The 26,289-nt window shown below is 28.0% G+C and overlaps 1 protein-coding gene across 1 annotated transcript in view; it reads left to right on the top strand.

The window, feature by feature from the left end:
* tnc (tenectin) overlaps positions 1-26,289 on the top strand; it is a 197,252-nt gene that overhangs the window by 120,346 nt on the left and 50,617 nt on the right. The window contains exon 2 of the mRNA XM_075364703.1: positions 3,227-3,391. Coding sequence (XP_075220818.1) covers positions 3,256-3,391 — 136 coding nt within the window. The 5' untranslated portion in view covers positions 3,227-3,255. The remainder of the gene's footprint in view (positions 1-3,226; positions 3,392-26,289) is intronic.

Below are 26,289 nucleotides of genomic sequence, written 5' to 3'. Positions count from 1 at the left end.
TTTTAACTCGGGTACTTTGTATATGTTAGTCATAAGATAAAAAAATGGAGTAGATAATTTGTAGAAACAATTTAAATTATGATATTTAATTTTATAATATTTTTTTATTATAATTTTTAAACAATTCATTTTTTTGTGTAATTGTCCTTCCAAAAGATTTTTTTCGTATTATAAGATGTTTTTTTTTTTGTTATTAATAAAGTTGCATTTAACATTCATTCCGTACAGCAATACTTGTAAAAAGACTTCTGATAGTATAATAAATCCTTACAGTTATAAAACTTTTTAGAAATTAAAATTATGTAAAAAAAATAAATAACTGTTTTTTTTTTTTTATTTCGTCATACTGATCAAAGATCACACAGTTAATTTCATAATCTTTGTCAGACGCCTACTTATGCTATTTTGTTGTTTAAATTGACCTTTCGTTTATTCTTTGCGACCATAGGTAACATCCCACTAATAATAGTGTTACTCATTCTAGGATATTTATATTTAATTTATATCCTCACTGTATTAATAATGTTGACTCTGTGGAATTTCATTAAAAGGGTATAACTAGTAATAAGATAAAAATACATTAATAATAATAAATTATTTTAAATTGTATCATTTCTACTGCAAATTTCTGTAGATAAATGAACTTTATTTGCTAATATTATTATAATTTATTCACAATATAGTTATTTACAGTTCATTTGACAAAAATAACATTAAAAGCTTTTATTATTTTAACATAATTTTTTCAAGTTTTTTATTGTAATTAAAATTATTTCCTATCAAAGAGAAAATTTCACTTTTATCGTATTATACATGATCTTTTGCTATTGGCTATTCCAAAAGATTATTGAATTTCTTCTTTTTTCTTTTTGTGTTTCTCATCCTCCTCCCCCCGCCTTCTTCTGCTTCACCTTCTTCTTCTTTTCCTTCTTCTTGTTCTTTTTTTCTATCTTCTTTTGACTTAGAGGGTTATTCTTTCTTCTTTCATTTTTTTTATCCTCTAGTAATCTCTCTATTTTAATCATGAACTTTCTTTCCTCTTTCCTAATCCAATCCGAAAGTTTAACTCTCCCTCTTCCTCTTTCCACCCCTTTTTATTCTTTATAAGCGAGTATTTCAGTGGTATTTCAACTTATTTAAAGTATCAACTCTCCCCTTGACCTCTCTTCTTTTTATAATATCCAAAATACCTTTTCAATAATTAGCAACTTTTAATTGTATCTTTTTTATCTCTTCCTACACTTTTTAACTTCTTTACCCGTCAAAGTCGATATATTCCTATACTACATCTTTGTTTCCTTTTTATATTCCGTTCATTTCCCAGATTTGATCCTATGTTACGTAAATCTCTCTTTCTCTCTCTATGCGCGTGCGTGTGTGTGTCCAGAATCTTTCCATAAAATAAGAGTACTAGAAAAATATATGAATACTCTTTGCCTTTTAACTTTCTATTTTATGTTTGTTTTTGTGATTAATCCCCAACTCATTACGTAAGCTCGAAGTTGTCCCTTGGAAATGTGAAGTGGAAATTTGTTAAGGTATGAAAAATGCCTTGCCAGACCTGAATTCGAACCCGAAACCTCCATATGAAAGGCCTAGATGCAACTACTCCGCCACGGATACTGGCAAAGTGTAAAAGTTTAAAAAAATTAAAATTTCTTCTAAGAATTTATTAAAAAAACAATAAGGATAGATAAAAGACATATTATTATTACAGCAATAAAAGGAATCATCCTGGTACCTCAAAATCAAAGCTATTAAAGAATGAAGATTATATGAAGATACTGAAGTAGTACAAGAACAAGAAAATGCAACATTATTGCAACGAACCTATAGTGTTAGCCATTGACGCACGTGTGCGAAGTAAATTACGACATGAGCCTTGGCGAGTGTCGTAAACTTTGCAAGAGTGCCTTAATTTTTTCTACGGCTGAGAAAATATTGGATTATTGATTTAAATCAATGATAGAGTCAATTGTTTAAGGAATATTCTTTTTTTAATTTTTCAAAAAATTCATTAAACAGTGTATTTCTGTGGCAATAGTTTATTAATCATAAGTTTCGCCTTTTCTTTAATATCGATCGGTGTTGAAGACATTTCTTCCTCACAATCCGACATAATTATCAAAAGAATGAATAGTGTAATATAGAAACTTAGTTACCTATTGGTGTATTTTTAGATTAGCCTGTGCTTGCTAACTACCAAATCCGATTAAAATCAATGTAAAAAAACAATTGATACGTTAAATAATACCTGCTTCTGATCGGTTAATGTTGAAAATGTAGACTTTTGATCTGTTGAACACCTGTATCATTATGACACAGGTTCCAGACAAATAATTCAAACGTTGTAATACAGCCGTAGAAAAAAGTACATTATGGTAGAATTATAGGTTAAGTTAGTGATCGATTTATAAGCAAAAATCAGGTATATACTTTACCTAGCTGAAAATTCGAATAGTTTTACAGCAGTTTATTTGAAATTCACAACATTACCATATGAAATTCGCTCATCTCGTCATTACGTACCATTAGACACATATGACTGTATTTTGGCATAAAACTGAGTAAATATCACAAATTTATTACCATTTTCATTATCCAGGTTCTCAATCAACATGGTTAACATGAACATCATGGTTAATCACGGTTAGATCAACATGGACCTATCAGGATCTCGCTACACCTACGGAACCTAAAATGGAAAAATAGTCGTAAAAGATAAAGAAAAGATGTGGATGGTAAGAAAAGATGTTCTACCAACATAGAAACTCCAGAACAAGACATCCTTCTAGAGTACAGCTTAAGATAATTTTCTAGGTATTATGTGCCACTTCGCTCGAAATCCCTGCTGAAATGGGAATATTTTTACCCAGGATAGGAACAGCATATTATGATAAAAGTTTTAATATACGGTGCAAATAGTTCATTTTCCTCTATTCATCCATCCCCTTTGAACATCATAGATACCCTTTTATTGTGCAGAACATGTAGAAACGTGCGAGTATCTAACTGAAATAAAACTATTCAGCCAAACACTTCTCCTATATGGTGTAAAATAATGCTAAGTAATTTACTTCTGAACAATCCTATTATTAAAAAATAAAAACTTTTAAAAATTACATTTAAATTATTATTTTGTAAAATTTTTAAAAAATTATTTAAAAAAATGTTGATAATATATTTACAATTCATAAATTAATGAATTTTGTTTATTTTTATTCAGAAATCTGAAGACATCAGAAGCAGTACGCCATGACGGCGTCCTCTGACTCGACGGTGCGCCAAACAAAAAACAAAACATGCCTTAACAGCAGCTGTTATTTTAATGGAATTGTTTTTCAATTATTCTGTCTCACAACGATTTTATTAATCGACACAACTGTAGCCGGTGAGTAGTTTTACTGTTAATTTATATTTTATAAAACAAAAGACGTATCTTTTCTTTATTGTCTTTTTTTAACTTCGGAACCAGATATACTATTTTCCTTTAAAAAATAAAAATCTAGTCAAATTTTTTTTTTGATGTAGGTAATTCTATTATTATATTTTATTACATAAATACAAATGTCCAAAAAAAAATTATTCTAATTCTTTTCTAGTTTTTGCTTAAAAGTTAAAAAAAAAATTAATTGTTCCCAGTAATAAAGTATAAAATTATTATTCTTACACTTTATATTTTATTTTATTATTTTTATATTTATTTCTTAATTAAAACATTTAAATAAAAATCTAAAGTACTAAAATTTATTTTTTTACCCGCTAAATAGTTGTAAAATTTGCACAGATTTAATGTTTTAATTAAAAATATGTAATTGATAAACTGAATAACTTCTTTAAAGTTTTTCTTTCTTAATGTATAAAACATTTTTTTTTAAATTTACTTTATATCTCTGTGGTCAATTATTTTTAATAGTTAATTTTTCGATTTACTGCTTTATTTCATGTTTAATACTTTTGCGAGCTCTATGCTTCTGCAGGATTTTTCATATGTATAATTAAATTAAGCATAAATTATAACATTAGAGAGTTGTACGAGTATAACTATAACTAACTATCTTTGCGGTAAGCAATAAAATTTTATATCAATTATTGAAATGTTAGACATACCTCTCTACATCTCTTTCACTTTAGTTTATGTTTTTTAGTTTCACATAAAATTTATGAAGCAGAGATCTCTGCAAAATTATTAAACGAGGAAGAAAAAACAAAACTGTATCTGGATAAGTTAACTTTAATAAATAATTATATTATGATCGAGGATGTAATTTGTAAGATTATTTATTAAATCGGTAATAAAATTTTAAAATTGCTTTCGCTTTATTTCTAAAAAAAAAAAAAAAAAAGTTATATATGTGCAAATAAAATGTTCATTTAGTTCAGCTCTCCTCAGAATAGTAACAGTACCACGAAGGTGTCCCGTGTATTTTTAGATTTCTCAACCCTTCATCCGATTTTTCAAAAATTTAATATAATTAATTCCAATACAGAAGCAAAAAATGTTAAATAACCATTTAATCAATTCTAAATCAAAATACAAATCTAATGCGTACATAAATGGGACAGTAAAATAATGGTGGAATTTCAAACAATTATAGTTTTTAAACAAAGAGAAATGAAGAGAAACTGTCCAAATTTTTTATACGTAACAAATCTTAGAATAATGCCCACTGTATTACAAGTCAGTAGCCGCATAAAGCTTGTTAGCCATTATGATAACGGTGCAAAGGAAGGTTCGTGTTTTGTGGCTTGCTAAGTTTGAGTCCGTCACCTCGTTAGGCATGAATACCATCGCATGTTCAATGAAGAACCACCTCATGAAAATAGAAAAAAAAATCAGCGCGAGCTGTGTCTGAGCTACGGCCGCAAACCTTTTTAGAACGTAGAATACGTTACTTTTAGTGTAGAGTTGCTAGTATACTACGAATAAAAGTGAACGGTGAAAAATTTAGTTTTAAAAAGTGCAAACTTTTATAACAATATAATCACATGAGTTGTAATATAATATATACAATATAATATAATCAATACGTTTTGTGGATGTGTTTTGTAGCTAACTCCCATGTTTTGGTGAAATCAATCGGTCGATACACTTACATCGTCGGGTGCGCTTCCTCTCCAACCCGACTATAGTATTTACTTCTATAACTTCCACTGCACAATTTTTGAAGTTCTTTACGTTATTTCCGTCGTACACTCGCATACAAACATCAGCAGCAGCAGCAACAGATGTTCGTGGTTGCGGGTACTCGTTTGCAGCGCGCGACGCTCAACTGTAACATTTTGTCTTTCAGACGTTGTCGGTAAACCCTCCGAAGTTCGGCATCATTGTATGTTTTTTGGATTTGCCAAAATCTGTTCTATTCTCCAGTAGGTGTTTACGATACTTTTGAACACGTTTAACACCCATATACTGTGACATTTCGTCTAACAGATATTTTTTACAACTTTAATTACGATTATTTAGACCTTTTAACAATATTACCGCTATTATAGTACACTGCATAAATAGAATTCGATGAGTCAGTTTCAACGATACCTCACTCAACGTTCTGTCACATCGACGTTCAGAGATACTAATTTTAGGTTGCACCGAGCGGCGCAAAACAAGCCTGTTGTTCCTCCCATTCTCCTCGTGTTGGCTGACACAATAATGTGCTCATGTTTTACAATTTATAACCTTTGTTCCTTCATTTGTCAAATTTTTTATCGTAACCGTGGATGTTTTATCGTTTAGAATATATTCAAATGTTACATGAAAATGCAACACTTGATTTTCTGGTCGGAGGGGCCTACTGCCGGCCTAAAAGATAAGACATATTCTACGTCAGAGTTCACCGAAAATTAGAAAAACGTCCAGCCTACTGAAGCGATCACGTCCAGAATGATCATTACTATCTGACGAGACCATTAAACGAACAAGTTATTTGTCTAGCTCGAAAAAATCAGTGCGGAAGTGTTGTGTAGAGTTAGGAGTTACAAAAAGAACTGTTCACAACGTTTAAAAACTCAGTTACGCTTCACCGGTTATAAAATCCGGTGTTACATAAAACCTATCCTCAGGATAAAATGAAATGATTTCAATTCGCTACAGATATTCTGGATACGTTAAATCATAATTGGGAGTTTTTAAATGATTTTATTTTCGCTGAAGAAGTAAAATATATAATGGAGTTACTTTAATTCATGTTTCGGGACTAGTATATAGGCAAAATGTTCGAATATAGAGTATTGTACCCACGCATCTCATTGTGGAACATCAAAGTGACAGCCCAAAAATTAACGAGTGGTGCGTAATCGGACGACACGGACTTATTCCCTTTATAGACTTTATTCCCTTCATTTTTACTGAAAAAATTATATAGATACAACTCCCCGGATATGAAGAGTTTATTAGAAGAGTTATACTCGAGTAGAATAGTTAGAAGAGGGTATTAGAAGAGAGGATATTAGAAGAGTTTGCGGTACCCTGAATTCTGGCGGATTCCATTCTCAAATTAGATGGAGCTCCTTCGTATTTTCCCATATTTGTGCGGAATTACTGAAACGAAATATTTCGTCAGCATGGATCGGAGGAGAAGGACTCTTTACCGACTCGAGACGTTACCCCTACGGAGTTTTATGTGTGGGGTTATGTAAAGACACAAATGTTCTCTGTATAAATAAAAAATTAGGACCATTTAAAATAAGATATCACTGAAGCTGCTTCGTCTCTAATACTGGATATTCTCCATCATGTATGACGAGAGGTTGAATGTCATATTGATCTTTACAGAGCAACTAAACGATCTTTTAAATAGGTAAGATTGTTGGAGAATTTCTCTTCATTTTAAAGTATATTTCATGTCTCTGCCGTACATTAGTTCAAAGTTGTTATTGTTTTATAACTATGCTACTATTTTACGTATAGCCTGTATAAATACACATATATACATACTTCTTTTTTTCAGCAAAATTTTATCGTGATTTTTTCGAGGGTCTCAAAGCATCAGGAAATAGGAAACCACTGTTTTTTTGTTTGTTTTTTTAATGATTTAAATGCTTTCCTTCTGTTAAATCCGCGGATAGAAGAACCGGGAAATTAAAAAAAATTTTACTACGTTAGAACATGTTTCTTTATAATAATTATTTAATCGACTTAGTATATGCAAGACAAAACTTTCTACAAGATTTAATCCCATCTCTTGTTTTTGCATTAATAGATAATGTTATTTAACTTCCAGCAAATACTGTTTAAATGTGTATATTTTATTAATAGACTTTCATGAGTATACTTATAAACTATCTGTTCACTACAACCTTTCAATTCACCTCACTTTCAATTTGTATTTAATGAGATAATATATGATATATTTCTACGTACATCGTCACCGGTTATATACTTATGTACATAAATATTACATCCGTTGTGACGTAACTCCATTATATATTTTTACCTGTTTCAAAGGGTTGCCACGAAATGCAAGGAAAGTTTTCTTAAATAAAATACAAATTTGTAGCTACTTTGCGTGATATTTAAAAAAAATATATAACTGCTTCACAGAATACCAATATATTACAGTTACATATTGATATAATTATGGTAAAAGAACATTAATGATTTAAATGGGAGTAGTCTAATGAACACTTAGTTGTTGCTCACAACTTAGAATATTATCTAGCCAAAACTCTGTGTTCACAATTAATAAATAAATAAAAATTTAGACACGTTTTTAATAAATTGTAACAGAGATTAAATAATTTTAATCTTTCACTATTAAAACGAGACTAATTAATATAACAATATAGTTTAGCACACTGCATAAATGTGTCGATTAAATAATAATTAATAAATAACGAAATTTATCAATTTCTATAAACCGGTCAATTTTACAAATCCTACAGGCTACAGTAGCTAATTTTTATTTTTAAAAAAGAAAGAAATTTATAATTATTGAATAGATAGCGAAAACTTTCATTAAAAAATGAAATACTCATCTCTTTTGATAAAACTGAATTAAAACCACCAGATTCTTACAAAAAAAAAGTGAAATGTTCATTAATTGTTTAACTAATTTAATTTTAGTTTAAATTATAAATAATTGTTGAGTGTTTTAAAAGCTTTTTTCTACCTGATGGTTTTAATTGAATTATATACGCTATTGTATGCAGGATAATGCATTCTTATTTTTTAGATGCCGAAAAAATTAAGATATCAAAAAATGTAAAACTGATAAATTAAAATTTATTTTTTTCATTTTTACACCTTTGCAAATGATTTTTGCTAATATATTTAAATAAAAAGATCTTAAATTTGTAAAATAAATCCCGCGGAAAATAAAGATATATCATTTGTAACTGTATACCGAATTTCAAAATAGTAAAATTGTAGCTCGTGCTGTGGTAATGCCTTATTTAAAATTAAAATAATATCAAATTGTAAAATTTTTAAAGTAAGAAGTCAGAAATAAAATATTAAGTCGCTAACAAAAATAAAATTTTTATTTTATTTTTTATTAAAAAAATTATTTATTTATTTATTATTTATTATTATTATTATTATTACTTATTTTTTATTAAGGGTCTTTTTCAAAAAAATTTTTAATGGCATATTTTCAACGAAAATTCCGCTTAGTACTTTTTTTAATTAACTAAAAAAAGCACACAAATATAAAAGTTCATAAACTCATCCCTTCTGTTTATTGTATTCCATCAATATCTTCCCGTACCCTTAAACCCATTTCTTTAAAAGAAATAATAGATTTGATCCACCGAAAACGTGAATTACCAAATCAAATTTCATTTAGACAGGTGCGAGTATAGGTACACAATACACATATAAATATTCATCATTACCGAACTTTTATAACAGCAAAACTTTAGAATTTTTTTACTCAAGGCAACTTAAACCATCGAAAATTGGCAACTACCATCCAAGTACAATGAGTGCTTGAAGTATAGTAGTCTATTATTATTTGCTAACAAAAATAATATTTAGCAAATGCATCTATCTCAAAACGAACAATTTCTTGGTTTGGGACTACTACTTGGGGGTGTACTGCAGGTCATCTTTGAAACTAGGTGTGAAAATATTAAAGAGACTTCATTTTAATTAGGATTGTCGTAACCCAAAATGTTTTACATCGAGAGTTTTATATTTTAATTCTCATTAAAATGTTATATCATAACCCCACCTTTTTCATTTAAAAGTTATGTGTTGCCGCCCCCCCCCCCCCCATGAGGGCTTCTGGCATGAGCGCTTGGGGTGTAGTGGTTCCTTAACGAAAAATAGATAGTTTTGAGGTAGATTTTCTAAGTTTTATTTTTCTATGTTTAACTGTTGAAAAGTTATTTAAAGATTTCCATTACATTAAGATTTTTCTTTCTTTAATACATTAATAATGAAAAGTTAAACATGAAACACCTTGTAAATAGCCTATTATTAGATAATACGGGATGAATGACATATTACACAATACATAATATGCTGTAGTTTTAAAATGATGTTATTTAAAACCACTACAAATATATTTATGTCAAAATGACAGCTGCAGTTATAATTAACCTAATAACAAAGTAATTAACTAAGATTATATAGGCTGTGACTGCGAATCTCCACTATAGAACTGTCCTCGCTCCAAGCTTAAATATAAATGTCAATTGTAAAATTACTTCAACGCCTGACAATTCGACCCTAGAAAACAACTAAATTGTTCTGTTCTTATAATTATAACAACTTACACCGATGATAATTATTATTATTGTATATAATTTTTACTTAGGTTGTGGAGAGGGGAATAAAGAAGGATAATTTGTTATTCGAGGTGTTATTATTCGACGAATCTTTTTTTTATTTCTTTCTTAAAAAAAAGTTAGTGAAAGGTAGACCGCTCAGATAAATGGAACACGAAAGAAAAATTATGAATGGCGCCATCCGTCTGATTACTATTACAATTTGTTGTCTGTCTGTAATGAAGGAAATACGGACACGCGTTTATGTTTGCATGTATATGCTTTAGATAATTGCTATGTAGAGTATAAAGTATAATCTACACTTTATGTTATATTGCTCTTATTAATCCATTAATAAACACTATTAAAATATAACAATTTTTGCGGATTCGTACTAAAACCTTTCTTCCATGCACTCCCATACACATATATATATATAGACCACCACTAATAAACCTCGCAAATTGTCTTGGGATATTAGTAGAATAAAAACCACGTCATATATAAATAAATACACGAAAATATTTTCTATTTGTCTGTCTTTCTACTTATTTTTCTTTTAACAGAAATTTGTATTTGAGAAACAAATAGAAATATTTTACTAAACTTCTACTAAGGGTATCTGAAATGTGATACACAGTTGCTCATAACTCGCAAATGAAATAAGATAATCCAATGAAGCAAATATGGCATACATTTTATTTGCTATAAAACTTTTGTTTGTTTTTTCCACGTAATCACTATTTACAGCTATACGTTTATTTCAACGATGTACGAGTTTTCTCATTCCTTTAACGATGAATGCTGGCGGTCTTTAATTGATCCATGATCTCACTGAAATTCATCATCAGTAGTGAAATGAATACCTTTAATTGCGGAAAATTTTACTCTTTAATTACGGAGAAAAGTGGAAATCGCAAGGCACCAAATTTGAATGACAATTTTAAAATAATGAACATAATTTCAAGTTTTGGCAGTTTAAAAATAAATTAAATAAATCCAGTAGCATATTTTTTTTATTTTCAATCAATAAAGTGAGAAAACTAATATGAATAAATTAACCCGTCAGTTTAACAACAACTGTTAATTGTCGTAAGTTAACTTAAAAAGAAAAATTATTTTCAAAAATTCAGAATTCTTACAAGAATTCTAATAAAAAGTTGTATTTTCTTAAAACTTTAAATTTTAAAGTTGATAAGTTTAAAAATTATAAAATCTTATTATTGTGAAGAGCTGAAACCTTTAAATTCTCTCTTGTATATGTTATTAAATATACCCTAGTAAAAATAGGGTTATTAAAAATTCCGCTAACAGAGAAACAAACAAATAAATTCAATGGAAAATTTCCTTTTTCTTTAAAAATAGGGAATTTCAATTCTTATCATTCAATCGTTAACGTTTTGAAAAAAAATTTTTAACGAATTTTTAGAATCTAACAGCAATCCTATTAAAAGATTTTTATTTCCTAAAACTTTGACGAGTGAGAGGGTAGTCATATATCTCATATATATTGTAAAATTTGCAGTGTTTGGGAATCCTTAAATAACTTTTTAACCGTTAAATATAGATGAATGAAATTTACTTATCATTATCGTTTTTTTTTTTTTTTTTTAAACTACATATGAAAAATTTTAATTACAAGATACCAAGTTGGTTAGAGTTTTCGTAGCCCGATTTTTTGTAGGGAAAAATGTTAGGTTTTCAATAAGTCCACTTTAAACCTACGTTTTTCATTTATATTTTTGAATTGCTCCTTTCTGGGAGCCCTGTAGGTGATTGGGATGGAGTAAAGTCCAACCAATAGCTTTTGGTAACATCTGCTAGATTTAAGAATAACAAACACACACCACATTATTTAAGTGTTGCCATATTTTGTTAACACCCATATATATATATTAGAGAAATGGTGATAAAACTAATTTATTTTAATTTGTTAAATAGATTTAGGATGAGAAAAAGGTGTGATGCTGATTCTATGGGTCAGAGCTACAGTGGTGAGGAAAGATGTAGCTGCACCACATTTGTTTTCTGCTCTTCTAACGCATAACGAGCAAAAAATAAAAACGACCATAAAAGTTTAATATGATACAGTTGTGTTTTTTTAACCGAGTTCAGCTCATGTAGGCTTCTCTATCATGAAAACATAGTTTCGTATATACATGTGCGCGCGCGCGCGTGTTTGTGTGTGTGTGTGTGTGTGTGTCATTAACAAACTGTCTCTCTTCGACCGACCGCGGTTTTAGTTCGGTCAGAGATATTTTCGATTACGTATATAGTTTTTTTCTTATTTATAGAGGTCATTGTACGGTGTTTGTTGTAACCATCCGTTTTGTCTTTTTTTTCTTTCTCATTATGCTTTCCTTTTTCTAATGGACAAGTTTGATACGTAACTTTAATATTTTATTTTACTCTCTAATAAGGTTGTGCTGTAGATGAGTTATTTCGTTAGCTATTTACCTTGCCGGTAGGCTTTTATGTATATATATATATATATATATATATATATATACTATATGTGTGTGTGTGTGTGTAAACGTGTTTTTGTTGGCTTTTTCTTTTTCTTCTTTGCTTTTTTTTATGAATCCAGTTATATAGGTTTTTGTATCCGCACATCAAGCTCATCGACCGATTCAGAGGTTCTCCTCTTCAAGGTCAACGGGAAGTTAAGCGAACGATCTAATGATGAAGATGATTTTAATGATAATCGATCCTCTCAAAAATTCATCGTTGTCGTAGCCGTTAATGATTATTATATTGAGTCATTCGTTTCATTTTTGGTGTTTCAAATATTACTTTCTAGATGCCGTTCGCTTACCTTTCATTTATATTTTTTTTATTCTATTTTTGTAAATAAAACCCGGTTCTATGTTATTGAGATCATAATAAAGCCTATATAGTATGAAGTAGTTTCCTTTTATCTTTAGTTATTTTTTTATATTTTGTTGATACCTATTTCTTTTCTAGTAATCGTGTTAGCTGTTAACGAAAGGTTATTGCTGAGATTCAGTATAAGACAAATTATTGTGATAGTGCTGTTAATTGAATCGTATTAATTAAATTACATCAGCAATACAGACATTCAAATCCAATTAGAAGTAACCACCTCTTTCTTCTTAAATTGAATCAGGGCCCTGCAGTATTACATTGCATCTAGGCAGTAATTTTAGTCAGTCTACCGGTAGTTTTTCTCAATAACTCAATCCAATTTTTCTTAAATATCTTTAAAATTGTTTCATTCTACATTTTCACAATGCCTTCTCCAACTTTATAAATATCGTTTAGCCTGTATTTATTTATCTTCTTTAATCCTGCTATCTAAGATTAATCTAAAAAGCTCAAAACTCATATTTTATTTAAATTATATATATTTTTAATTAATATTCAAAAACATTTAAAAGTGATTTTTTTCAAATTGTGTTAATTTAGATTAAAAGATTTTAAAAATTAATGTTGAACTATATCAGAATATATGGTTGTGTACCCCTTTTAAATTTCCTTCAGACAAGTATCTATAAAAATTAATAATTTAAAAATTGTCTAGAATTCATGGCTCCATCCTCTTAGAACTGTAGATTTATATGCTGAGCGAATCCCGCAACGTAGACGCAAAGGGAATTTCGGTTGTACTTTCAATATTTTATATATCTTGTCCATATTACTGTTCATCAGTACAATATTTCCAAAGTTTGTGCTCCGACATACGTAGTATTAAAATAGTATTTAAATTCATTTATACATTTTATTAATATATTTACCATTATACTATATGCCAGTTAAGAATTAGATTATAATCTAATTATTAATTATTATTTTAGTTCTATGTATACAAGAACTTTTTTTATAATTTCCTTAGAAACGAATGCATAATAGCAGATTTGTTATTTATCACTTTTCCGGGTATATTCACATTTATGTATATATATATATATATATATATATATATATATAAAAGTATTAAGTATATGATGTAGACTTTTTGTGTGAATGTGTATATGTGTTGCTAGAGGTCAGTAACCTTCAGTTGCACGACCAGTTCTGCACACAACAGATGCCAGTATAAGAGAAGATGAATGAATAAAGACAGATAAATAAAAGTAAAAGAGGGAAAAAAGTTAAAGATAGAAATAAGAATATAAAATAAGTATTGAGAAAGAAGGAAGGATAGATATGGGTGAAAACTGAGGTTACATGAGAGTATAGTTAGACTACCTCGATAATCGATAAAAAAAAAAAATAATAATGATGAACACGCCGAAGTTTAACCTTAGAATTGTTATCACATGATACACGTATATTTCCACTTGATCGTGGTTATACTAAGAACAGTATAGGTCACTCAGTAAAGTAAATCACGGTAATTTGTTTTTAGACAAACATAAAAGATAGTATTAAAAAAATTAATAAAGCTGAATTCAGCAATCAGAAAAAACAAGCTGACAAATGATGATGATTTTGTCGTCAGTTGCATGTGCTTGAAATTTAACCATTCACCCAGTAATAAATTTGAAAATTACTCTTATCACCCCACCTCCAAATTTATTTTAAACATAACGTATTTAAATTAATTTATACACTCTATTAATATATTTACCATTATACCGTATGCCAGTTAAGAATAATAATAATTTTATTATTATTATTTTAGTTTTATTTGTACAAGTAAGGACTTTTTTTATAATTTCCTTAGAAAAGAATTCATTATAGCATATTTGTTATTTATCAGTTTTCCGAGTATATTCACATTTATATATATATATATATATATATATATATATATATATATATATATATGTACGTGTGTGTGTGTGTGTGTGTGTGTATAAAACGAAAAAAACTGTTAAACATAATAAAATTGAAAAATTTTATCATATCAGGCCATTCTTTTTAAACAAAATTAATAAACCATATGGCGTATTGATTAGAATGCTGCCATCTAAACCAGCTCGTCTCTGGTTCGATTATTCCCATTAAGGTTTGGAAATTTTATTTGCCATTTCATCTTCCTCAAAAAAAAAAGAAGCAAAATCACTGTCGGAGATAATAACAACAAACTTGTATCTTGTATTAAAGCATTTTATAATAAAATTTTATTTAAATTGATTAAAATTTACTAAATTTATTGTAAGTTAAAAAAAGCAAAACATGCAATTAGAAAGAGTTAAAACGGCGGTCTAGTAAAACTGTGGACTCGTCTTCTTTCAATCCATTACCGAGCTATCAGTTTTTGCATGCGATGTAGAGAAACATTTTAAAATTCGAGTTAAAAATAAGAACACAGTAAACAAGAGGTAGAAGATAATCATTTTGTTGGCGACAGCGACTGCGGACTTGGATTTAAAAACCAGTAATACTGTTATAATTGGCGAAGGTGCGGCGCGTGCATTTAATTGTTTTTGGCGCCGATTACATTTACACCTTCAGTAGAGGAATTATTTTCCTATACCTAAACAGGATTCACTTTTTGAAATCATTCCGTCGATCCGTAAGTAAACTAATTTACTCTGTCAAATCAGGTCTGTGGATGTCAAGGTTGGCCCTCTTTTTCGATAAGCGGTTTTGTGTAGAATGAAGACAATAAAAAAAGTAATTATCTTGACGTTTAAATTTGAAAAGCTCATTTTGTATTCTCATTATGTTTTATCAAGTTCTCACACTAGATGCTTTTTTTTTACGTTTAGAATTATTTATTTTCGTTTTACAAAGACATGAAATTCATTTTAAGTGTCCTTAAATAGATTAAATATTTTTCCAGCCCCATTATGTTGGCAACAAAAATAATTTATCCAGCCTAAATTAAACATTTTATCAAACCATTCCTCAAGCTCCATAATATTCAAGTTACTTCGTGTATTTCCGTTTCACAATCATCATTAACTAATTTATCTACACTACACAAAAAAAATTACGTTCGAGAAAACTTGAAACCGATCTAAAGTGTTGCTTATAACTTAGCCACGAAAATAATTTATTAAAATTTTCATGCGGTGATTATTTTATCTTTGGTCAAATTTATTCTGAAACAAAGATGAGATATCCTTTCTAAATTACTGCTAAAGCTGGAATGTGAACCGGGCCTAATTACTTTCTCATAGTAGCTGGTAGTTACTTCCGTTTTAGTAGCATGCAGTATATGATTTTTTGAAATTCTGGGAGAATATTATAAAGAAAAAGAATTATTTCAATTATAATATAATTGTTTATATTTTAAAGAGATTTGAAATAATAATTACAAATATCCAAGTGCGTAGAATATTAAAGAAATATAGAATGATTCTGACCAAATACGGACTATATTAAACAAAATGGTACTATAGCTCTAAAGATTATTTCTAAAATTATTAATAATAAATCGACATCAAGATATATTATATCAAAACAAGTTGATTTTTTTTCAGATGATTTTTTAAATACTTGTCTTAGTTTATTTGTTATCTAACCTACGAGAATCATTTGTAATTTTAAGTGAGATTGACACAATCATTATTTGAATAACAAAAATTTTATCTCATAGTTCAATTTACCGTTGGTAAATGAAACTAAACACGAATTTATCAGAAAAAAAGATTAACTAAATTTATTCCCACTGAAGAAGATAAAAAGGCGTAGAATTTTTTTAACAAGAAGAAACAAAATTTTTAATAATTGAATCCTTTTAAATATTGTAAATGTTGATACATTTTTGATCATGTTGTTAAAATGATTATTACCACTATTGATTTATTACTACAAAATATTTAATTTAATTAAAAGTAAAGTACATAATTATTTATTATTTTAATATAAAATCTTTAAGGAAAACAAAAAGTGAATTGGAATTTATAATTTTATCTCTTGATGTAGCTTGATAGGTTAATATTAGACTAATTAATGATAGCATTTCATTTTCTTTTATTTCCACCGTGTTTCGTCTTTGTTCTAAATTTTGTGGTGGATCTGACAAACATGGTGGAGTTTTCAGCGGGATAGTAATTTAACTGGATTAAATTATTTAATAAATGAAACTTCGATGACAATAAATGACTGTCAACTGGCAGTAATGAAATTTAATAAACTGAATTTAATTTGTATTTGTGATTTACAGACCTCCGAGTGTATGTTTTATAGCGTTATTTTTATTTCGTGACACCTTAGAAGTTGTTTTAAGAAAATTAAACAAAAACTTTACAGTTTTGTGATGATTTACATATTTTTCTCATAAATAATACAAATTATTATTTTTTAAATAAAATAATTTTCGTAAATCATTTGGTTTTAAATTATAAATTCTACCCGGATTTAGATATAAATTAATGTGTTATTATTAATTTGAACCATTATTTTTCTGATTACGATTCATTATTTTGTAAACTCAAGTAATGTTAAAGAACTAATGATTAAATTCTTGGATCAGTTTTACTTGGTTATTGGCAGATTAACTAATAATATACACTATATTCGGGAAATACCGACATAAATATAGGAGAAATCATTTTATAAGTTACTTTTTTAATTATTTGACCATCATTTTCTTTTTAAATTAAAAAATACCTAAATAATAAGTGCAATGAATATAAACTGTACTGAAACTATATTTAAGTAGTTATATTTCATTCCCAGATTCATCGTTCATAAAATAATCCTGTATTTTATAAGTGATACCCCCGACTACTGCATTTATCTGCACAAGAATTCTAAGCTAACTAAAACTAATTACATCATTACTAAATTTGAACTCCGGTCCTTCAGTATCATACAACAGGTGAATGAGGTGACAACCATAAAATAAATGCTAAAAAATGTTGGACACATTTCGATTTTAAATATATAAATATATATGCTGTAATTATCTTTGGTCAAATTTATTCTGAAGCAACGTTGAGATACCTTTCTAAACTACTGCTAAAGATGGAATGTGAACTGGGCTGAATTACTTTTTCGTAATAGTTGATATATATATATATATATATATAGAGAGAGAGAGAGAGAAAGAGAGTGTGTGTGTGTGTGTGTGTGTGTGTGTGTGTGTGTGTGTGTGTGTGTGTGTGGGTGTGTGTGTATTATTTATTACTTTGAAGCCTGTTTCAGCCTTTAATTTTGACATTATTTGCATAAAGTTTGTCATCTGATCATTTTTTCTGATAGTAGCACGAAATAGAATCGTTTTAACTCGTTTTATTAATACCGTGATTTTTCAGTTTTTGCAAATTTGATTGCTTATAACTCAAAAACGAAGGAATTTATCGAGAACTAATTTTCCCCATCGTTTTTCTCGTAAAACTTTACTTTAAAATCAATTTCTACATGTCCACATTCATATTATTTAAAAAAATGTTTGATTCAATGTGGCGGATTCAAGATGATAGATAAAAATCTCGAACAAATCATAAAGTAGTAATTTTGTAACTATGTAAATCCGCAATTATTTGTACTTCCTAGAATCCCTAATATCCAGTTTTGAAATATGGATCCATTTCCATAATTTATTATCACCTGTATATATATTTTGGGTTTTTAATTAATTAATGTTTATTATTAATTGAGAATAAACACTTTTAATAAAAATAAAGAACATATTACATAAAAGTTTTCCGATCTCCTCGGCGGAGTGGTAGCGTCTCGGCCTTTTATCCGGGAATCCCCGGGTTCGAATTCCAGTCAGGCATGACATTCTTTCATACGCTGCAAAATTCCATTTCCATTTTCCGAAGTACAAGCCTCAAAGCTTCTGTGGTAAATTTATGAAGCAAAAATATTAGAAAAAAGTTCAACAATCTATGTATGAAAATTCATCGGAGAATATTTAAAAAGGAAATGATGTGACGTCTGGCTATTTTATTGTAAGAAATTCTATAAAAAAGTTTATAGGAAAAAAATTTATAGAAATGAAAGTTTATAGAAATGTGCAACAGATATATCTTTATTATTATTATTATCGCCTAATTTGAAAAACTGGGAGAAAAGTTGTGATATTTTATCACAACTTTTTAACGCTCCTTTTCTTGTATGTATTGATGAAATATTTAAGTATTTTATAAAGAGTTACAACCTAATTCATGTTTTTTTTTTTTTTTAAGCATATTCTACGACTTAAAATAATCATTTTTATAAACATAAACATATATCTCTATATGGATAAATGAACATATATATACTAACACATTGTTGTATAGATGTTAAATGTTTGATCTACATACTTATAAACATAAGTATGCGCCTTCAGATTGCTGTTTATGCAGTAGATTAACACCTACGCATCCAAATTGCATAAAGAGATTTCACTTTCCCTAGTTTCAACTCATTCTTATATTTCATTTATTGTAGGCTGTGTGTAAATTTTCAGCAATTCCATAAAAATTCCAAATTTCTTTTATTAGTATTTCCTGAGACCGTATGTTTTTTATATCATTTCAAGGAGAAATCTTTTAATATAGAAGAAAAACTCTTCTTTAAGCTAAAATTTAAACAAAAATTAATAAATAAAAATTAAGTAAAAATTATCTACTCGGTACTAATGATACCAAGAATAATACATAATTAATTAAATAAACACGTTATGAAGTTATCTGCAATTGCAAAGAACAGTAAAAAAAAATTCCATAATTTAAAACAGTATCGCTTCAAACAATTTTATTTGTAATATAAATTCCAAAGGAGTTAATTTTTCCAAAACTTATAAATTACAACATAAGTATATAAAAAAATTAATAAACAAAAAGAGTCAGATAAAGTGCAGTCCAAAATTAAACAAAAAATGTATTAGAAAAAAGATGTTAAAAAATATGTTCGCTTTAATTACTTTCTATCGTGAAATATTTTATAGAATAAAAAAAAGAAATAATTTAATGGAAAAACCATATTACATTTTTAAAAATGGCCGAAATTCGACTCCAAAGTTTTTAGAAGCATTTTAGATGAAAGTTCTTGGAAATAATATAGGTTTTAATTTTTTTTACTTTCCAAATTTTTGACAGAATTAAAATAAGCCAGAAAACTGTAGAAACCGGTTTTGACAAAGAAGGAAGAAATGTTTTTAAGCATTTTCATTATATATATATTAACTTAAATGTAAATTATTTAAGTTTATTTTCCTCTTAATTGGATAGAATTAAATATAATAAAAAAATAGATTTTACTTAAAAATATTACCTTTATTAATTTCTTCAACTATACAAACTTATAAATTAAATGCATGTCGTGTTATAATTAAATAATAATACATACATATTGTATTAATAATAATACATACAATATATATATATACTATACAATACATATATGCAATAAGTAGGTAATTACATACATACAATAGAATCTGTTTCCAACTAATAATGAAGCATTTTAATAGAAATTTTAAAATTTCACTTAAATTTAGTTAAATTAAAAGCAGTGGTTTAATTTTTTTATTTTTTTGTCTTTATTTTAACTAGTTTGAAGCACTTCTCAATTCTATTTTCTATACTAACTTCTTATCCTTAATAAGCCTTTTAAAATCGACATCCTTGATTAGCTATTTTACATATTTTAACCCTTTATTTTTTTCTTATAATTTATGTGTATTTCTTAAACGTAGATGTGGAAATTTTAATCCGTCAATATTTTTAAAATATTCTGCAATAAATTTCTCTTTTATTCAAGTTATTGTAATATCTCTTTATTTCGTACTTAATCAAACCTCTTAATTTTACTCGATTCTTAAATTTTTTAACAAAGAAAAACTTAGATAATTTTTTTTAAAAATAGAAAATCTTTCTTAAATCTCTGTGTGGTAAACGAAAATAACTAAAAAAAAATTATTAAAACCGATGCAATTAATACGTTAATGGGACTTATATTTTATTAATAAAGATTTAATTAATTTTTATTGTATGATAAATGAGAAAGATGATGTGGGCAGAATGATAAGATAAGGATAAAATGCTTACCTGTTAAAAAAGACGAAATTCACTTGATAGTTCTAAATCAAACCACGTGTTTAATTTAAAACATCTCTTTTTAAACATTAAAAGGAAGCAATTTCAATAGTAATTTTAACAACCTCGATAAAGTAGAGAAATTTTGTAGAGGGTTATTTTGAAATAAATACATATATGTTCAAGGACGAAAAACTGTTCAAATTAAAAAACACAACTGCCAAAAAATCGTTGCTGTTTAACATAATAAGATAATTAAGAGCGTGTTGGTGACAATTTTGTTTACAGTATAATTTTTTTTCAAACTTTTTTTAATACTTTTATTTATATTATAGTATTATATATATTATAGTATCATAATATATATAGTAATATATTATAGTATTATATATATTATAATATCAAAAATTAAAGTCATTAGCGACTTATCAGTGTAATGTAACTACACCGGTAAAAACCGGAGTACTACACCGGTATAATGTAACCGGTAAAAATGTTTACCGGTTAAATTAATGCGAAATAAAAAATAAAAATGATGAAAGTCCACATAAATATTTGAAAATAATTTTACATGAAGTAATAATAATAATAAAAAATATGAAAAGATGGTAAATAAATAGAATAAATACAAAATAACCCCCTACCACTACTTTATCGAGGTTGTTAAAATTACTATTGAAATTGCTTCCTTTTAATGCTTAAAAAGCAATGGTGTTTAAAAAGCGATGTTTTAAATTAAACACATGGTTTGATTTAGAACTATAAAATTTTAAAAAATGTTTCTCCTGACACCCACTTATATACTCAAAACACAGGTGTGTAAAACCGACATAAATAAATTAGATTTCTTTACCTGAAGATCAGTCATCTGACTTATGGTATATAAATTTGAAAAAAATAATAAATTTACCGTTCAACATAATTATTATTCTTAATTTAAGAAATTTTTTTGAAAATGTAGAAATATAAAACCAGTTCTTTTGCTACAATGGTTATAAAATTAATCGGTGTTCACTATTAATTTATTAATTAAAAATGTCGATTCTGATCCAAAAATAAAAATTTAGTTTCTGTTATTAAACGATCATAAATTTAGATTAGAACAATAACAGTGATTAAATGCAAATAGATATCACCCATACTTTATCCCAGTTTATGGTTGGATATCCTACCGTCAACTAAATCGAAACTGAAATGATGATTTTGATTTTAAAAATCTATAGAAAAGAGTATAATTTATTTTTATTCTGACCAGTATATACGCGTAATAAACAAGAGGTAAGTATTCAAAATTAAAAAACGACTGCCAAAAACCATTGCTGTTTAACATAAGATAATTAAGAGCGTGTTGGTGACAATTTTGTTTACCGTATCATTTTTTTCAAACTTTTTTTTAATACTTTTATTTATAGTCGCATCATTAATTAAAGTCATTAACGACCTATTAGTGTAATGTAACTAACTGTACCGGTAAATTTATAGTCTTAAACAAACTCAGGTCGACTACTCCTGAAACGTGTGGTTAATTGAAACCCAACCACCAAAGAACAACGGTATCCACGATCTAGTATTCAAATCCAAATAGAATTAACTACCTTTATTAGGATTTGAACCTGAGAACTTCGGCTTCGAAATCAGCTTATTTACGATGTCGAGTTTATCACTAGACCGACCCGGTGAGTTACTTTTTAAATTTATTTAACCATATATATATTTATTAATTTTTATGTAGCTATGACACTACCGGTAACGTAAGGATTAAAACGCGGAGTCATGCATCTAAATCGGCTCAGCCGTTGAACTGCTACAGTGGAACAAACATACATACACATACCCTAAATACATTACACGTATGAGATACGAGGTTTCCGAACCTCGTATTAGGATCAATCAAATCGAATTTACCAGTATCAACCAAGGAACTTTGGTCAGAGCTGAGTTACAAATACATAACTGTAACAACAAAACAATGTATAAAAATTAGAAATGATAAAAGTTCACATAAATATATGAAAATAATTTTATATGAAATAATAATAATAAATATAGGCGATTTTATTACTTTTTAAATTAATATTATTTAAAAACTTATCAACATATTGTTCCTGTTATAGGAAATCTTTAAATTTAATTTTAATTTAACTGATGGTAAAATGTTTTAAATAGATGGCTTCTAATTCTAATGACTTAATTTATTTTAAAAAATGACAGTGGATGCATAATAAGGCTCTTGTAAACCCAATTATTCTACTGAGTAATATAAAAAAATTTTTTCTCTGGTTTTATAAAGGTAAATATATATTTTAGAGTATTAAATATATTTTAATATATTTTAGAGTATTTTTTTTTTTTTTAGCAAAGATAACAATCGTAAAAATTGGTCTGTATGATTCGTATCTACGGGGGTTAAATAATGATCCAACTGCCCCATTTTTATATCTTGAATATACGTTCTGATTTTTAAAAAGGAGCCCTCTCCTTCAAAAAGGAGTTTGAGATATACATATTAGCATACCAGTCGCGGCTTCGTCCACGCTATACGGTTACTTGCGTTTCCCGTCGCAGCAGGGGATATTTGGCAGGTCATGGCCACTAGGAGATGACCGTACTTTGTTTCTAATTTTTTTTTAAATATTCTTATTTTATGTTTTTTAGTCAAGTAACCGGAGGCAGGTGTAGCCAGTCGCTTCGTACGTACAGTTGCAGTGACTGTATTGGTTGAGCCGCCGCGCCGTACTCCGTCACACCGCTTAAAAAATCGAAATTCAAAAAACCCAAGCCCCAATTTAGAGAATACCTCGTTTATTATAGTCGTAAATGGGTAAAAAAATTTGTAATCATTATTCAAATTTTTTTAGCCTTCTTCACTTCTTCCAACGGCGACTTTCGAATAATCTAGAAAGTGGTATTTAGATATTTACATGAAAATTACACACATAAAAAGCAAGTTGATATCTTCATTTGTTACCAAGAAATTAACAATAGTAAATTTCATTGTTACTCCACTTTTACTTTTTAAACAAGGAATTTCAAAAAATATTTTTTTTTAATTTGCATTTACACCGTAAGACGAACATGTATATAAAGTTTTATTAATTTATCTTCAGTAGTTTTTGCTGGGCGTTGATGAATCAGTCGATCAGTCAGTACAAGTTGCTTTTTAGGTACAGATATACGACGTCAGATCAAAAAATAACTAGAACTTTTTAATCGCGTGCTGTATCTTGTCAATTGAGTTGATCTTTTTTCCGATTATCGATAGAATTGTCAGTGACGTATGTGTTAACCAGCCAGTTACAACGCTTATTTTGTGTCTGGGGAACGCAAAAATAAGACGTACTTTACTATGATCAGTGATTTTTTAAGTGGCGAATGACGAATCAGAGAATTTTTCTGAAATTTCGCGTTAAAAACGGAATAAATTGTAGAAAAGCGTTTAAAATGTTATAAAAGACATTTGGGGACAATGCTACGTCAAAACCACGAATTTAGGAGTGGTACGAATGCTTTCAGGAAGGGAGACAATATATTGAAGATGACACGAGGTCTGGGTGTCCTAGCACATCAGTCGATGAAAATGTCAAAAAAAGTTAAAGAGATTGTGCTTGCTAATCGCACAATCACCATTAGAAAGGTTGCCGAAGAAATAGAAATTTCATGCGGCTCATCCGAAGCGATTTTCACTAATGTTTTGAACATCAAACTGGTAGCTGCCAAATTTGTTTTGAGACTGATAAATTTTCAACAAAAACAGCATCGCATAACCGTCGCTAAAAAATGCCTGCTGACGACCAAGATTTGCTCAAATGCGAAATAACTGGTAACAAAACGTGGGTGTATGAATACGGCGTCGAAAGGTTCAATTCTCCCGATTAAATTTTTCTGAGGAATCAACACCAAAAAAAATCACGTTAACTCCGGTCCCGTGAAGGTCCTTCTAACAGTTTTCTTCGATTACAATGGAACTGTTCATCATGAATTTCTACCGCAAGGTGGTACAGTCATCAAGGAGAACTAGCTAGAGGCTTTACGTAGTTTGCGTGAGGTACTCTGGAAAAAACGACTATCTTATGGATTTTGCAAGCACACCACTTCATTTATCCAACAGTTCTTGGCGAAACATAACACCGTTTTGATGCCGCAACCACCCTATTCTCCAAATTTGGCTCCCTGTGGCCTTTTCTTATTTCCCAAACTTAAAAGGACATAAATGCATAATATGAAAAGGGGATTACTTTGAGAGGGACGGGATAAGCATTGAAGATTTAATACATACTTTCAGATAAAATTAAAAATTTTCGTTACTTTTTGATCAAACCTCGTGTGTATATATATATATATATATTTCAGACTGGAAATATAATAACAATAATAATGACGATAAAATTAGAATATTATTAAAATACTTTAAAGCAAAACCATGCTGTTTAATTTTGTTGCAAATGAAATCAATTTGATGGTCTATGAGAATGTATCATCTAAAAAAAATATCCAAAAGTTTTATTTGTAATTAAAATCCGATTGTTACAATTAATCATGATTAAAATTTGTCTCCTAAGTTTTAAACGATCAAACCTATCGAGAAGTATATTGTTTAATGTTGCATAGAAATTTCATTTTATAGCTAACCGAACACAAATGAGAGATGGTTTGATTACTTCCATATTCTATTGTCTTTAACTTTTCTTATCAATTTAGACGAGAAACTCATTTTAATCAGGTCGGTCGAATTTCCAGCAAAAATATCCCAGGATTTTATTATTCAAAATACTAACCTTTATAGATTATACAGTTCCTTTAACACTTTTATTTGAATGTATCTCTTTTAATATAAAAAAATTGTGTAATTTGGAAAAAATTTAAGCAAGTATTTCCTGGAAGACAACAATAAACGTATTAATTATTTTCACAAATAATATTTTTAAAAATTGAACGCTTGTTTTTAAAAAATATGTATATACAACTTATGTTTAAAAAGCTCCTTAAGTTTAAAAATAACTCATTTTATTTACATTTATATAAATGTAAATATCGGAATATTTACATTTATATATATATATATATATATATATAGATAGATAGATAAAATTCATAGTAACTAGAAAGGAATACGTTATCAGTTAGGATGTACGTGTATATTCTCCCTTCTTTGTTATGCTTTCTCTTTATATATTTACAAGAGTTGACGAAAAGAAAAAGAAATATTTGAATATATTTATTTTTAAAAAGACCATCATACTAATTGTAATCAATGATCACATTTAACAATAATGTCCATAAATTTTATTGATATTTATATAGTTATTTTAATTAACCTGTTTATATTACTAGATATTCCTTACAAATTTGTTCAAATTTTTTTATCCTTTAACATTAAAAATAAAAGTAATAAAATATGAACGTAATAAAAACAGAAAAGGTAGTACAAAGTTCACTATAATCGATCATAATGATAAATGTTTAAGAATTCAGTCTTTAAATTATTAGCAGAATTTCTTAGTCCGTAGAAACTTAAATATGAATAATTAGGATAAAAGGATTTATCAGAAAATTATACATTATCTGTAAAAAAAAATAAACGGTTTTATGAAAATTAGTGATTTATTGATCCATTTTTTTCGGTTCTACAGAATAATAAAAGTTATTTTAAAAAATTTACTACTTATTTGTATTAGTTGAGAGCATATAT

Source organism: Lycorma delicatula, chromosome 4, assembly GCF_047948215.1.
Source record: "Lycorma delicatula isolate Av1 chromosome 4, ASM4794821v1, whole genome shotgun sequence".
NCBI classification, from domain to species: Eukaryota; Metazoa; Arthropoda; class Insecta; order Hemiptera; family Fulgoridae; genus Lycorma; species Lycorma delicatula.
The sequence above is the reverse complement of the archived record's forward strand: the minus strand, read 5'-3'. Positions and strand labels throughout refer to the sequence as shown.